A 13,716-nucleotide genomic window follows, 5' to 3' on the forward strand; every position below is an offset into this window, starting at 1 on the left:
GAGTCAACAACATTTGGCTTAATTGGCTTGCCAGGCTACACTTTATAAGGAACAATTCTTGTATTATTAATGCCTTATTTTTATTGTTGTTGTTTGTTTGTTTTTTGGTTTGTTTTAAGACACCGTGAGTGACCGGGTCCGTTTGAGCAAATTACACCACATGCTAGATCATACTATATGGCCTATTTACAATGGAAACACATCTAAAGGAATATTGTAAAAATGTATTCTTATCTGAGATGCACACATAAAACCTAACATAAAAATTGTTCGGGTGAAGCTGACCTTTCAGGCTCGTTTCCAGAGAGAGTTGCCCTCTGTATGCCTATTTTTCCCCTGGCATCAATTAATGACCAAGCTTTTTGGGGGGTTTTGTTAGTAGCAGCAGGAGCTCATCTGACAGTACGTCTGGTTCCTGAATCCCTGCCTGAGTCAGAACCAAAGCAGTTGCAGGAGGTTCCTCAGGTGCAAAGGGCCGAACAAAGAAAGTGATGGTTGGTGAGGGGGTTCGCTCAAGGGGGTCCTGGTTACTCTGGACTATTCTCAATGCTTTTTACACCGATGCTGTTTATTAGCTCCAATAAGGAAAGCTGTGTAAGTGGTTTCCTAATCTGTTCTCTAATTACAAAAGCTAAACAATCATGTTGTTAAGGATCAGCCTTTATGAAGCAAACAAGGCTTTCAGCCTAACTGTTCAGGAAATGCAGCCTTATATATTGCATAAAGGAGGCAGGATGGAAATTATATGTAGAAGTATTGAAATGACAAAAAAAAAGGGCTCACATATATTCAACTTAAAAGAACAATTTCTGCTGTCATGGCAAAGCAGCAATTTCATTTGAGGGTTAATTCATCAAATTCACAAAGCCATACAAACTCCAAGGACTCCACCTAGTGACGGCTCTCAAAAGTACATTAAAACGCCACAGCATTACCTGCAGTGTAACACATTTCAAACTGAAACTTGATTCACCAGCTGCTTCATAAGACTACTGTCATCATTTACGAGTTGATAAAGACGCTGTGATGATGTTGAAGGAAAATAAATAATCCAATCCTGTCCCAGCTTTGATAAAGCTGCATGATAAATGTGTTTGTGATAAGCTTTTTCCCCACCAAAGAGATTGTACAGCAAACTTGTTTTAGGGTAAGATCTTTTTTTACTGAATGCATTATAGCAAGATAGATTCGAAACAGAAATTTGCAGATTGTAAGCAGTAATCTTTTTCTGTCGCTATTTTTGTTTGAGAGAAGCCTTTTCTGACTGGTTGTGACTAAAGCATTAAATCTTTAGTTCTGTCAAAGAAGTTGTGCTTGTTTATCTTTTTTGACTTGGCTATACATTACCTTAAATGCATGTTGCTCAATACTAAATTGATTTTGGCTCAAACCTTAAAGTTCCAGGCATTTTCTTTGTACTCTCAGTGTAGTGCTTTGGAAGAAAGTTCATTCTGGTGTTGATGTAGCCACATTATCTTATAAAAACGCCCCCCCCCTGAATTACTTACTTCATTTGAAAAGTAAAATTCTTATTCATTTTTTAGTTAAGATCTGTTCTAAGCTGCCATCCGCTCTAAGAATCAGGCCCACATCATCACAGATCCACCAATTCAATTTAGTTTATTTATTGCGCCAACTCACAACACATGTCACCTTTACAGTTCACTATCTAAGGAAAACCAGTTGATTGCATTGACTCAAATGCAATCCTTTACACTAAGCATGCTTGTAGCGACAGCGGAGAGGAAAAACTCCCTTTTAACAGGAAGAAACCTCCAGCAGAACCAGGCTCAGTGTGAACGGCCATCTGCTGAGACCGACTGGGGTTCAAGGAGACAGAAGCAGAGATACAAAAAGCAACTGTAAAAGGCAGCCCCGTCCAGGAAAAACACAGCCAGGCAGACGAGCTCCGAGCCAGCTCCCATGTCAGAGGATGAAGAGAGCGCATCCACCCAGTCACAGTCAGAGAAACAGGACTACACTGAAAAACAGGCCAATCTCCAACATCTTTAAACAAATGTGTTAATGGCAGAAGCACAGCTGATATTTCTCTCCAGGATGGCCTCACAGCCAAACAGGAACAGACGAGGCGAAGCTACTATGAGAAAAGGCAGAGAGAGCATAACGTTAGAGATTCAACTAACAGATTCAGCTGATTGGAAGAAAAGAGATAGAATGAAGCAAAATGATGAATAAGGGTCCCTATGTCCTCCAGAAGCCTAAGCCTATAGCAGCATAACTATAGAGATAGCTCAGGATGTAGCTAAAGAGATCCATGACAAGTTGAACATGTTGACGTAAATATGCCGTAAGTTCCTTTTTAACTTCATAAAAGGTTATGACTATTTGATGACAAAGGCCTTTAGGGTTTAAAATTGTTAGCATTTGATATCAGAAACACTCCACAGCCAGAAAACCTCATAACTTTCTCAACATAAGCATTGTAAATCTGAAATACTGAATAAACTTGATTAACCTTTGCTAATGATGCTGCACTAATGGCCACACCCATTGTGAAATGTTCAGCTAACAAGGTCACATTCATACACTTGACACATTGAGTTAATGGAACACTGTTATCTTTGAATTTAAGTAGATATTAACTTTTATTTTATGTATTCATTCTTCCAAATGTGAAATTATTGGTTTCAGAACAGAAAATCTAAATCTAATTTGGAACGACGCAGAATTTTAATGGAACAAAATGACGAGGTGATTTCTTTTCTATTGGCGTAGTAGTATTTTACAACCAAAACACACATAATCAAATATTTTGTCAATGTATCATCATCTACAAAGAGTTGGGCTAGACATTAGTGCATTCTCAGTGCTTAGCTAAGCCAGTTTACACTAATAATAAACAGCAAATTGACACCTTTAAACAAGTCCCTGATGAATCACACTCAATTGTGATATGACATTTGACTCTTACGCACAAATGCAACAGAAACAAAAAGGTCTACCACATAATAAACACCATTGTTCTCATTTTGGATCCAATCCTGTAGACTTGGCAATAAGTCATTGTACACAGGGTGATAGCCCTAAAGACTATTAAAAGTGATATTCTAAGGTTAAGATAGAATTATTTTTTTTTTTTACATAGAATATAACTTTGTGGATACCCTTTATTCAGGTGGCTTGGATATTAGCTCCATTACCTACACTGAAGGTTGTTATGCCAGCCTTTGAGTTTTATAAAGCAAATTAATGTTGCTCAAATATTTGAGATTTCCAAAATTTGTTGTTTAATTGCATAACTAAATTAGCCTCGTCAGACCATCCTGATCTTCACTCGCAGATCAGTCTTTAACTCTCCGTTAAAGAAAATTTGGAGCCGTTCACCAAACGAACGTCCAATCAGCGTTGGCTTTGAGGCGGGTTGAGGTGTGACGCAACGAGAAGAGCGACAGTTCAGTCTAAAGAACATGGCGGCTTCAGCCGATGAAACTAGCGTTAGCGTGGCTATCGAGCAAGTTTTATCGGAATTACAGAGTATTTCTTCACTGAAGGAAGAGCAAAACACTGCTCTGGAGGCTTTTCTCAGAGGAAAAGATGTTTTTGCTCTTCTCCCGACTGGTTTCGGCAAGAGTTTGATCTATCAATTGGCTCCTCTTCGTCGTCGCTCTGTTAGTACGTCATATGCTTCGTTGATCTGATTGGTTTATTTGGCCCGTCTATCACCAACATAGGCCAATCAGCTAACCAGTATTTTCGCCCCTTCCCAAAATTACTTAAACGGAAGGTTTCCAGAGGGATATGCGGAGCAAATCCATCTGGCGGAGTCAGGTTATACCTAATTTCCCATTAGTGGGACATAGTGACCAGTGATAAATGACGTCCATTTTAATATCCACTGATTATTGCAATATCTGTCCAATATAACATAAATACCCAGGAATTTGTAAAATAATTACAGTCAGTTATTGGATATTTTATTGATTCCTTGATAAAGTTTCATAAATTAGATTTTAACAAATACAGTATATAATATTAAGGCACAATCATATGAACACAAGCCTGAATACAACTTTAGCTACCTTTATTCACTGAGCTATGGTCAAAAGAGGTGTGTGAAACTATTCATTTTGGTATCCAATACTGATACCAAAACTTTACAATGTCCAAGTTTAGTATATCATTAAATTCCTGACCCTTTAGATATTTTTTTGGTTTTCCTTTGATTACAAATCTGATTTACATCTCTTGTTTGACCTTTAAGTTTCTATTGTCTTTTTGCTGAAGGCCTCTCTCAACTCTGGGTTTACATAATTGGACGTTTTGGCACAGTCTGTAGAGTGTTCTAGCTTTGTCAATTGACTTTAAGTGGTAAATAATTGGTAGCGAAGTGGTCCGATAATCCAGAACACAGTATCTACCTTTGTTTATTGTGTTTAATCACTGTCGGTTTGCCTCGCATTACTGATAAGAGAGGATTAGCTATGAGATCTAATCTCAAGCCCTCTCCTAGCTTTATTTCTTTCACTGGCAATACTTCACTGCTCCTCTTCATCTTCATCCCCTTGATATTTCTCTCCAGTATATCTATCTTCTCCTGGTTTTTTTCCCCCTGCTCGGTGTCAAATGATTCGACTTGTATCTGTCTGTCACCTCCCTTTCATCCCTCCCCCCTGCCTCGCCCTCCCTCCGTCTCCTCGACAGTCGACTGGTATGGCGACAGCAGACTGGGAGTATTTTTAGCGCTGCTACAGATTGGTAGTGGTGGGGGCCATGGCAGCCCGACAGAGACCAGAATGTTCTTTATCTCAGCTGTCAGCCAGATTTTTTTATTTTTTTTATTTTATTTTTTTGTGCATTTTTTTTTTCTCCTCTGGAAGCAAAAATGGAAGCTGTCCACTTGGGGATGAAGATGAAGGAAACAAGGGTGCACGGTTCTAACCCCTCAAATTGAAGTTTTAATTGTATCTTGCAATGGAAATGGTGTTGCGTACTGCAGGTAACACTTGTATAACCAAACTGGCCTTATATTTCTATGATGTCCAGTGCAGTCCCCTGTCTTTTGCAGCCACAGCTGCCAAAAAAGCATTTTGCCATAAAGCAAAGTTGGAATCTTTTGCTTTAACTGGGCAAAAAGTGTTTTTTTTTTTTTTTTTTCTTTTTTACATGGACCTTTGGTTTAAGATAATGCCCTTCCATATAAGTCAGATTTTAGTCTTCACTTTGACTTGGTCATTTAATAATCTTCCCATATTTCATAGCCCAAGCTGAAGAGTGTGTGTTGATAACCAGACCTTAAGAATTTTTTTTTGCAAGACATCAGATTTCATGGTTCCATTAATTACAGCCAGGTGTCCTAGGTCACACTGCTCCGAGTATCAATGACCATCTATTTGGACAAACTGTCGTTATTTTTGCAGCAGATATAACAAAAGCCCATTTCTTCTGAACTTTCAGTTATGTTGTCTCCTCAGTCCAGAGAATTTCCCAGAAGCCTTCAGGACTTAACACATAGGAGGCGCTGTTGTTCCCTCTCCATTTATTTCATATGGACTAGAGAAACTATCTAGAAATAAGTGAAACATTTCTTAAATTAGGTGTCTTTACCCTTGATTTTAATAGGTAAATGAGATAGTTTGCCAATGGAATGAGTATTTTTACTCTTAAAAAGAGATAATTCGATAACATGCACTTGAAATAAGACAATGCAATTGTGTTTTCTTATTTTAAATGTAAATTGTCTTGTCCTGTTGGCAAAATGTCATTTTACCTCCTTAGTCCAAGAACTTATTATTATTTTAAGAAAAAAATGACTTATCTAGATTTTTATTTTTTCCCCAGTGTGGATGTTATGTGATGAAACAACGGTGGGTTGCCCTCCTCAAGCCAAATGGATGGCGAAATTTGTGTGTGCGAAATTTTGACTTTCCAAAATCATATATTTCCAGTTAATTCCAGTGGAATTCTATTTCATCAACATATCTTAATAAACCATATTTCTTGGAGACAAGCAAGACACTCTTGTCAAGCAATCTGTCACTGTTGTTTGTGTTAAGCATGTTACTGATGATAAAGATATATTCTGATATGTAGCAGATTGAACTTTATGCACTTTTTGTCAATAAGGGTTTAAGTTGGTGTTTCAATGCATTCTCAAAGTTTTAGAAATTATTGATTTGTGAATCTTCAAGTATTTAGGTCTGGAGGTTAGCAGTGAAGTTGAACTAAATGTGGGGATTACTTTAATACATACTTATGGGATAGTTTGAACTGAAATCATAAAGAATTTAAGCGGCCTAGCAAAGGCTTGACTTAATTCTGACTTTTAATTCAGAGGTATGACCAAAAACAATAATTTGGGCTGGAAACCCTCAAATGAGGACAAGGGACAACGACTATCTAAGAGTAAACACACATTCTGCCACACAGATTCATTTCCATGATTGTTATCTATGCCATTGTTTCTTCAAGTTGGGGTTTTTAATCAACCACTACGCCGGTGTCCAAAGATTTAAAATTAAATTAAACAATAAACATTTCTTTTTAGGTTCTAAAATATATCAAAGCACCACTTTAGGATGGAAAAATCCAACTACTTTTGTTTTTGGTGCTTTTTGTAATATTATTACTCCTGTGTTTAGGTCATATTTCGACTCTGATACCATGTTGAGAACAGGAGCTGAACATTTTTTAAACTTCTTAACTATACTAAATGTTTCCCAGGTAGTCATTCTGCTAACAGTGCTATTTATTCTCACAGAGGGACAGGTTTGTTTCTGATGCCTACTTTCCCTGATAGATTATACAGATTTTAAAAATATGGTATTTAGGATATATATTTTTAATCCATGTTGCAGGCACCCATCCATTTTCAATACTAGATTTAAAACTTTCCTTTTTGAAAAGGTTTATAGTTTGAATGGCTCAGGTTATCCTGAACTATCTCTATAGTTATGCTGCTATAGGCTTAGCCTACTGGAGGACATAGGGACCACTTTTCACCATTCTGCTTCATTCTACTTTTGCCATCCATTTTTGTGTTTTTGTTGTTGTTTTTTTGTTGTTTTTTTTTGTTATTTCAACTCTCAACATTATGTTCTCTTTTTTTTTATCATCATAGTTCATAAATCCGAATTGAGAACTGAATTGAGAACTGAATTTGTTTTTGCTTATGTTATATTTATTCAGTATCAACGTCCATTTAAAGATTTGAAACAGGAATTTCTGATTTAAAATAAAACACATCAGAGATCTGGAAAGGGGCAAACACATTTTACAACACTGTGTGTGCTCCACCTAGCGTAGATTATTGAGTACTACCACATCTCTTAAAAAAATAATGTATCTTTCTGTTACTGCATGACCACTGTCCTTTAAAGTTAATGTGTGTATTATTATAATAATGAATGGATGGGTTTCAATTTCTGCAAAAAGCAGCACAGAAAGCACAGAAGTTGTTGTTTTTTTGTTCTTTTTTATCAAATCAAATCCTGGAGACATTAAAAATAGAAAAAAAGTGTATAACCTAATCTTTGAAAGATTTCCTGAACAGCAGAGAGCTTTATGGTTTGGTCCTTATGGCTGCTGCAGACACAGCTGGAGGTGAAACAGTCGACTCTGCACTGTGGAGCAGCAGGAGCTCTGCTGTCCGTGCAGATATCAGGGAATGATGGGAGACGGTGTGGAGAACTCAGGCGGAGATCAGACTGAGGGGCGTTGAAGAGCGGCGGGGTAAATCAGTCAGAAATGATCTGGACTCCACTTGGTTAGGCTGTCGCTTTGTGTTCGGCTGACATGGATTATGTTTGGCATCTGTGAATGAAGACTGAGGGCTCTTACTTACTTACTGGGTCCGGCCCTATCTGTGGGAGCTTGATTTACAAGACCAAATTAGATTTTAGATTTGTTTACAATCAGATAAATAAGATGCTGTTTTTACAAGAACTTTATGTTGACATAATGAGTCAAATGTTTTCTTGAGATGGTAATGTTCTTTTAAGAGGATAGATCATTATCATGAACAAAACAAATGTCTTCGCTTTGAAATGTTAAGTAACCTAATAAAAATTAAGCTTTTGTTTTAAGAAAGATATTATATGTAATATCATTTTGTATCAAAATATTGAAATAAACTATATTTGACTAAACCAATTGTTTGACTGGCAGCAATCACTCAGACTTATGGGGGGATTTTGTAAAATTCTTGTTGCAAAGAACATTTATTGTAAATGGAAAATTGGAAAAAAAAAATAAAAAAAACTCTTACTAAAAAGGAAAATAAAAAAGGTTTGGAAAGTAATTTTGCTTCCTCTCAGATTTCATTTCTATTTTTTCAAACTTTATTTTATTTTTGTTGAATTGTAATGTTTTTTATATTTTATATTTCCCATTTTGTTTCACATTTTTTTCTTTTCCACTTAAAGTTTTACAAATTGGATTCCTTTGAAATGCAGTTTTACAGATAACAGTCTGTTCATATCAAGCCCAGTGCAAATGCTCGCCGCAGAAGAATGTGATCTTTAAAACCATAGTTAAAACATTTTTCCTCAAAAATAATTCTTTTTGCCAAACTTTGGGTCATGTGACATGAAGGTCAGGCATTACCAGGTCTTATTGTCACAGTCTTGGTTTTCCATTTGTTGTCCTTTGCTGCCCTCTTGTGTCCTCTTTCCCTAGCTCTGTTTTCTGCTCTGTCCTCACCTGTTTTCAATCCCCTCGTTAGCCCTCTCTTTGTCTCTGTCCCCTTTAAAAGCCCTCCTTCTTCAGTTCCTGTTTGCTGGATCCACGTCTAACGTCTGTCTGCGTTCCTCGACTCTCCCTGGCTCCTAGAGTTTGGTTTTCCCCTGATGTCTCCCTGGTTCTGGTTCGTTTGTTATTTCTGTTGGATTTTTGATTCCTGCCTCAGTTCCTGTAAACCTCATTAAACCCACCTAAATTCACCTCTGCCTACTTGCCTCTGCATTTGGGTCCTCCAAACCAACACCAAATCCTAACACTTATACCCCTTTCTCACTGGACGAAAAACCCGTTTAAACCTGGGAACAATCGCTATTAGTGGGTACAGCTCACTGACCTTAATATTGGTCTGATCATTATGCAGTGGGAACACCAGTTGACCCGCTAATTTCTGTGCTACCATTGTGTGCAACGTATGCACGTCAAAAAATCTCGCCATTTGTCTGATCAAACAAGCCGAAACAACTCTGTTCACATTAGATACATAAGATGTTCCTGATTTCTATCTTACTGGTGACATCATCAACACCAATCCTGCGTGATGGTGTCACCAGATATGCAGCGGCGGGGGGACAGAGGCCACGCAGCCTGCCAGCGAGGAGACTAGATCAAGCTTGTCTGCCAATGGGAAGGGAACCAAATGCAGATTGTTAGCGGATTAAACCATGTTTGAAAAACACGCATTAACCGAGAATTATCAGTGGGAAAGAATCGTTTGTAGATCATTAACAGAGCAGGCAAACAAAGGCAAACAATGCTGAACATCAGTCAAGCTTTTGAAAGGCAAAGCCAAATTAAGCAACCTATGGGACTCAGAAGTCACGCAATGATGTTTCTTCTGAGGGTAAGTTTGGTTTGAAAAATAAAAGATTGTACCTCAGATAATTCTGTTAACAAAGGAGATTGATGAAGATACCCCATGGAAGCTTCATTTGTCAAGCTTTTAAAAGTTTGCTTAATGTTCTGGTAATGTTTCATCACATCCTGCATTAGCCAATGCTTTAAACATCTGAGACGAAAACCCAGAGGTGTATCGAAAAGCACAAGCGTTTTTCTATGCTGATGACATGATAATTTCCTTGTTGATGAAAAAAAAATGATTAGGTCCTCATCATGAACCCGCTGGAGATTAAAAATGTCTCCCTAAGAGAAGTTCCAATCAGACCCGAAGGTCTCTCACTGAATTTTGCTGCATTTTTCAGCCTCATTTCCATTTCACGTCCCTCAAGGCAATGTCAGGCTGTCCAAATCGCGCTTTGCACAGCCTGACCGACCTTCACCCGCAGACACCCGACCACTTGATGTGGAAATAATGTATGAACATAAAAAGGCAGACAGGTAAACAGAAAAACAAAAGGCCTGACGGTGATGATGGAAGCAAACCTGAACAGTTTTAATTGCCAGCTTTATTTGCGATTTTCAAAAGGCAAGGTCGCCCGAGTCATCAAGACTGGGGAAGCACTGAAGTGCAACAGACGGTTCTGAATTCGAGGAACATGAAAAGAAGTCACAGGAGGTCAAAGCTTGACAGTTCAAGGCCTGATGAACTTGCATTTCTATCAGGAAACAGCCAACGTATTTAAAATGTTCTAATCATTGTTATTTAAAGCCACATCCTTTAAAACATTTCATAAACATGCTTAAAAAAACTCATTGTCTAAGACTCAAACTTCCAGACCTCTCAAAGCAGCAGTCATTTTATACAAATACAAAATCTGAGTCTTCTTAGGGACATTAGAAAAAAGAACAAAAGAAAAGGTGGTAGGACCCAAGGAAAGACAGAAGGAAAGAAAGGGAGAATTAGAAAATAAAGGAATGTTATAAAGGACAGAATTAGAGAAAGGCAGAAGGAAGGTAAGAAGGAAGACACTAGGAAAGAGTAAGGAATGTAAGGTAGGTAGGACACAAGGAAGGGAAAACATGGACAAAAGGAAAGTAAAAAATTGGAACCAAGAAATGGAAGATAGGAGAAGAGGAAAGTAAAAAAAAAAAGTAATAGAGGAAGGAAACAACTAATACAAGAAGATTTAAAGATGCTAAAAAGGATGGAACAGGAAGAAGTAAGGAAGGGGTAGTTCACAATGAATAAAGTAGGCAGGGCACTAGGAAGGTATGGATGACAGAAATATAAGAGGAAAAGATAGGTACAACAAATAGTAGAAAGAGAAATGAACGGTAAGTTCTTGCAAATTCTCACAAAAACTCAAGGAAGGTAGGACAGAAGGAACTGTCACAAGGAAAGGAAGCAATTAACGATGAAAGAGAATAAGAAAGAAGAAAGGAAGGTAGAACACAAATAGGGGAGTCATTCTGGGAATGCAATAATTTTTATATATGCTTACTTTCTTTTTCAAGGTTGTCCAGACAAGGAAAAGTATGGCATGAATTTTGTTCCATTATTGTTCAATGCAAAGAGCTGATTTTGCAAATTTATACTTGAAATGCGATCCAAAAAAATTTGCCAATTTTTTTTTTATTTATCCTTAGATTTTTTTCCAAGTTTTTTTTTTTTTTTGCAGTTTATCATTTCAAAAGTATTTGTTCGCATTTTTGTTTAAATCTTTTTTTTTTTTCCAGTTTGTGTTTCACAGATCTTTTCATTTGAAGCTTTGTACATTTAAACCAATGTACTGAAACTTTAAGAAATGTTGAAAGAATTTAATAAATATATATATATATATATATCTTGGGGGGAAAAAACAGAAAAAAAAACATGAAGTTACTCTCAAACCTTGCTTTTAGCTTTTTAAAAGTTTCATTTCTGGATAGTTTTTTTTTTTTTTTTTTTTTTTTTTGGTATACGAAACACTCTTTTTGTTTACTGCAATCGTGAAATAAAATTCTCTTCATAGAAAAAAGGTATCCAAATGTTGCTGCTGTGATGCTTTTCCATCCAAGTAACAAGGGCTGTCTCAATAAAATAAATTTTTCAATTCTGAATCGATTCTCATTATAATTCCTTAACATCAATTAATAAAAAAAAAATCTGCTTTACTTTGAACCACTATACGACTATTACTTTCGTAATTTGCTGTTAAATGTTAATTCAAATAACAGCGCTCAAAAGGTTTTAAATATGAGCAATCCAATTTAAGATCATGCAGATGGAGTCAGATCAATGGTGAAAGATTTAATTTAATAATTTTCAGGATTGTTATCAAATCGATTCTCAAAATTTTAATCTAAATATAGCCCAACGAGTGACTTTGTTCCAGAGACCTTAAGGTTTGTTTCCAATCCTATTTGACGCTTAGAGGTGGGTAGAATACCCAAAGAATTGTACTCAAGTAAGAGTAGCACTACTTTAAAACATTTTTATTCAAGTAAATGTAAATAAAGGTAGAAAGACTACTTAAGTACTGAGTAACTATTGGACAATAACATTAGTTAAGGTTTATAAAATGCTGGCAAACAGACCTAATTTGCAAGTTCTGGCATTTTAAAGACTCAAATGCATTTATGAAAAAAACAATTATGTCATGAATATAAAAGAACAAATACTTGCCGAAGAAAAAAATGCTTCCACCTATTTTTTTTTTTTCAAAATAAAACTTAGAAAACCAATCCTTAAAATTAGAATGTTATATATTGGGATAATGAACTTCCTCTGTTTATAACTACTGTTTAGTATGTTTAGCTGATTCTGGAATATTTCAAATTAAGTATCAAAGAGGACAGAGTCTCTGATAGAGATTTTACTTTTGAAAAGTAAAAAGTACTCGACAGTAAACCTCCCAAAAGTGCCTTTTTTTTCTAAATTGTTACCCAAGTAAATGTACCTGAGTAAATGTAACTAATTAATGCCCATATCTGGTGCTTTTATTTTTATTTTCTGAAAAAAAAAAAAAAAAATAATAATAATTATTTTTTTTTTTTCATCTTTCTAAATAAGGCATACAAATTAATACATTTAATTAAAACTCCCCACAAAATGAAAAAATTAAAAATAATCCACTGGACTGGTTCCCGAGTTTGAATTTAATTTAATTATAAAAATGAGTGTTAAAAGGTTTAGGCTTAAACAGTTTGCTGTATGATTTTGGCATCATGTTGTGGTGAAATATTTTTTTATACTTATTTTTTTTTTAAATATATATATAAAAATAATATTTTTCTGCTTGCTATATTTTATTATTTTATTTTTTAGACTTTTTGTTGCTTCTTTAGTAGAAGAAGCGGTCACATGGCCGAGCTGCACTTCTTCTTCTTCTGCAGTAGTAGCCAGTAGCGAGCTAGCCCTCGAGGAGCTACATTACGACACAGAGAAGCTGAACAGCGACACCACGGATTCTGTAGGGTCCCTTCCCATGTGAATACACTCTACACTTTCTCTTCTTCGTATTACGTGTGCAAAAATATCGTGTAAATGTTTTTTATCGCATTTTTTCCAATATTCCCAGCACCGCTCACGCTAACGGCTAGCATTAGCTTCGTGGCTAAGCCTAACTAGAAGCAGCTTTGTTAGCTTGTTGTATGATGTGGGCGTGTAGCTCTACGCAGAAACCCGACGCTGTATCTGTACATATGTGTTAAGTGTTTAATCCACATTTTCCTCTCGAATATTTTTCTTTTATGTCTTTGTTCGAATCAGATAAGAAAAAAAACCCAGCTTCCAGCTGTTCTTTAGATTTTCAAAATGGACACAAGAGCCTTGAGGAATCCCTATCATGACTATGATGGGAGCCCAGCTTCCACACAGGCGCTGTTTGATTCTCATGGGAAGGTAAAGATGGAGGGGGATGCTGCTGCTAAATGTTTGCAGCTCATTTACTTCAATATTTCCTTTTTTCTTTCAGCTTACACCTGAGTTTTCCCAAAGAGTGAGCAGCAAGATCAGCGAACTTTTAGCTGTTATGGAAAATGGGCTGAAATCTGCTGATCCAAGAGACTGCACGACTTACACAGGCTGGGCAGGTGAGGCTTTGAACACAACAGTACCACAGACAGACATCCCAAGTTCCAAAAACTCATTTCAGGGAGATGCTTGTCATACACCCCCCCCCCCAAAAAAAAAAAAAAAAA

The 13,716-nt window shown here is 36.5% G+C and overlaps 1 protein-coding gene across 3 annotated transcripts in view; it reads left to right on the forward strand.

Moving 5' to 3' along the window:
• The first annotated feature begins 12,893 nt into the window (after positions 1-12,893).
• The window catches only part of lancl1 (LanC like 1), a 15,516-nt gene continuing 14,693 nt past the window's right edge, over positions 12,894-13,716 (forward strand). The window contains exons 1-3 of one of the 3 annotated variants that reach the window (XM_015373980.1): positions 12,894-12,986; positions 13,286-13,417; positions 13,491-13,608. In XM_015373980.1, the coding sequence (XP_015229466.1) occupies positions 13,331-13,417; positions 13,491-13,608 (205 nt within the window). In that variant the 5' untranslated portion in view covers positions 12,894-12,986; positions 13,286-13,330. Of the gene's footprint in view, positions 13,057-13,285; positions 13,418-13,490; positions 13,609-13,716 lie in introns of all 3 variants that reach the window. The other 2 variants (XM_015373979.1, XM_015373981.1) reach the window with 2 other exon arrangements.

Source organism: Cyprinodon variegatus, unplaced genomic scaffold, assembly GCF_000732505.1.
Source record: "Cyprinodon variegatus isolate N-32 unplaced genomic scaffold, C_variegatus-1.0 Scaffold95, whole genome shotgun sequence".
In the NCBI taxonomy this organism is placed as follows: domain Eukaryota; kingdom Metazoa; phylum Chordata; class Actinopteri; order Cyprinodontiformes; family Cyprinodontidae; genus Cyprinodon; species Cyprinodon variegatus.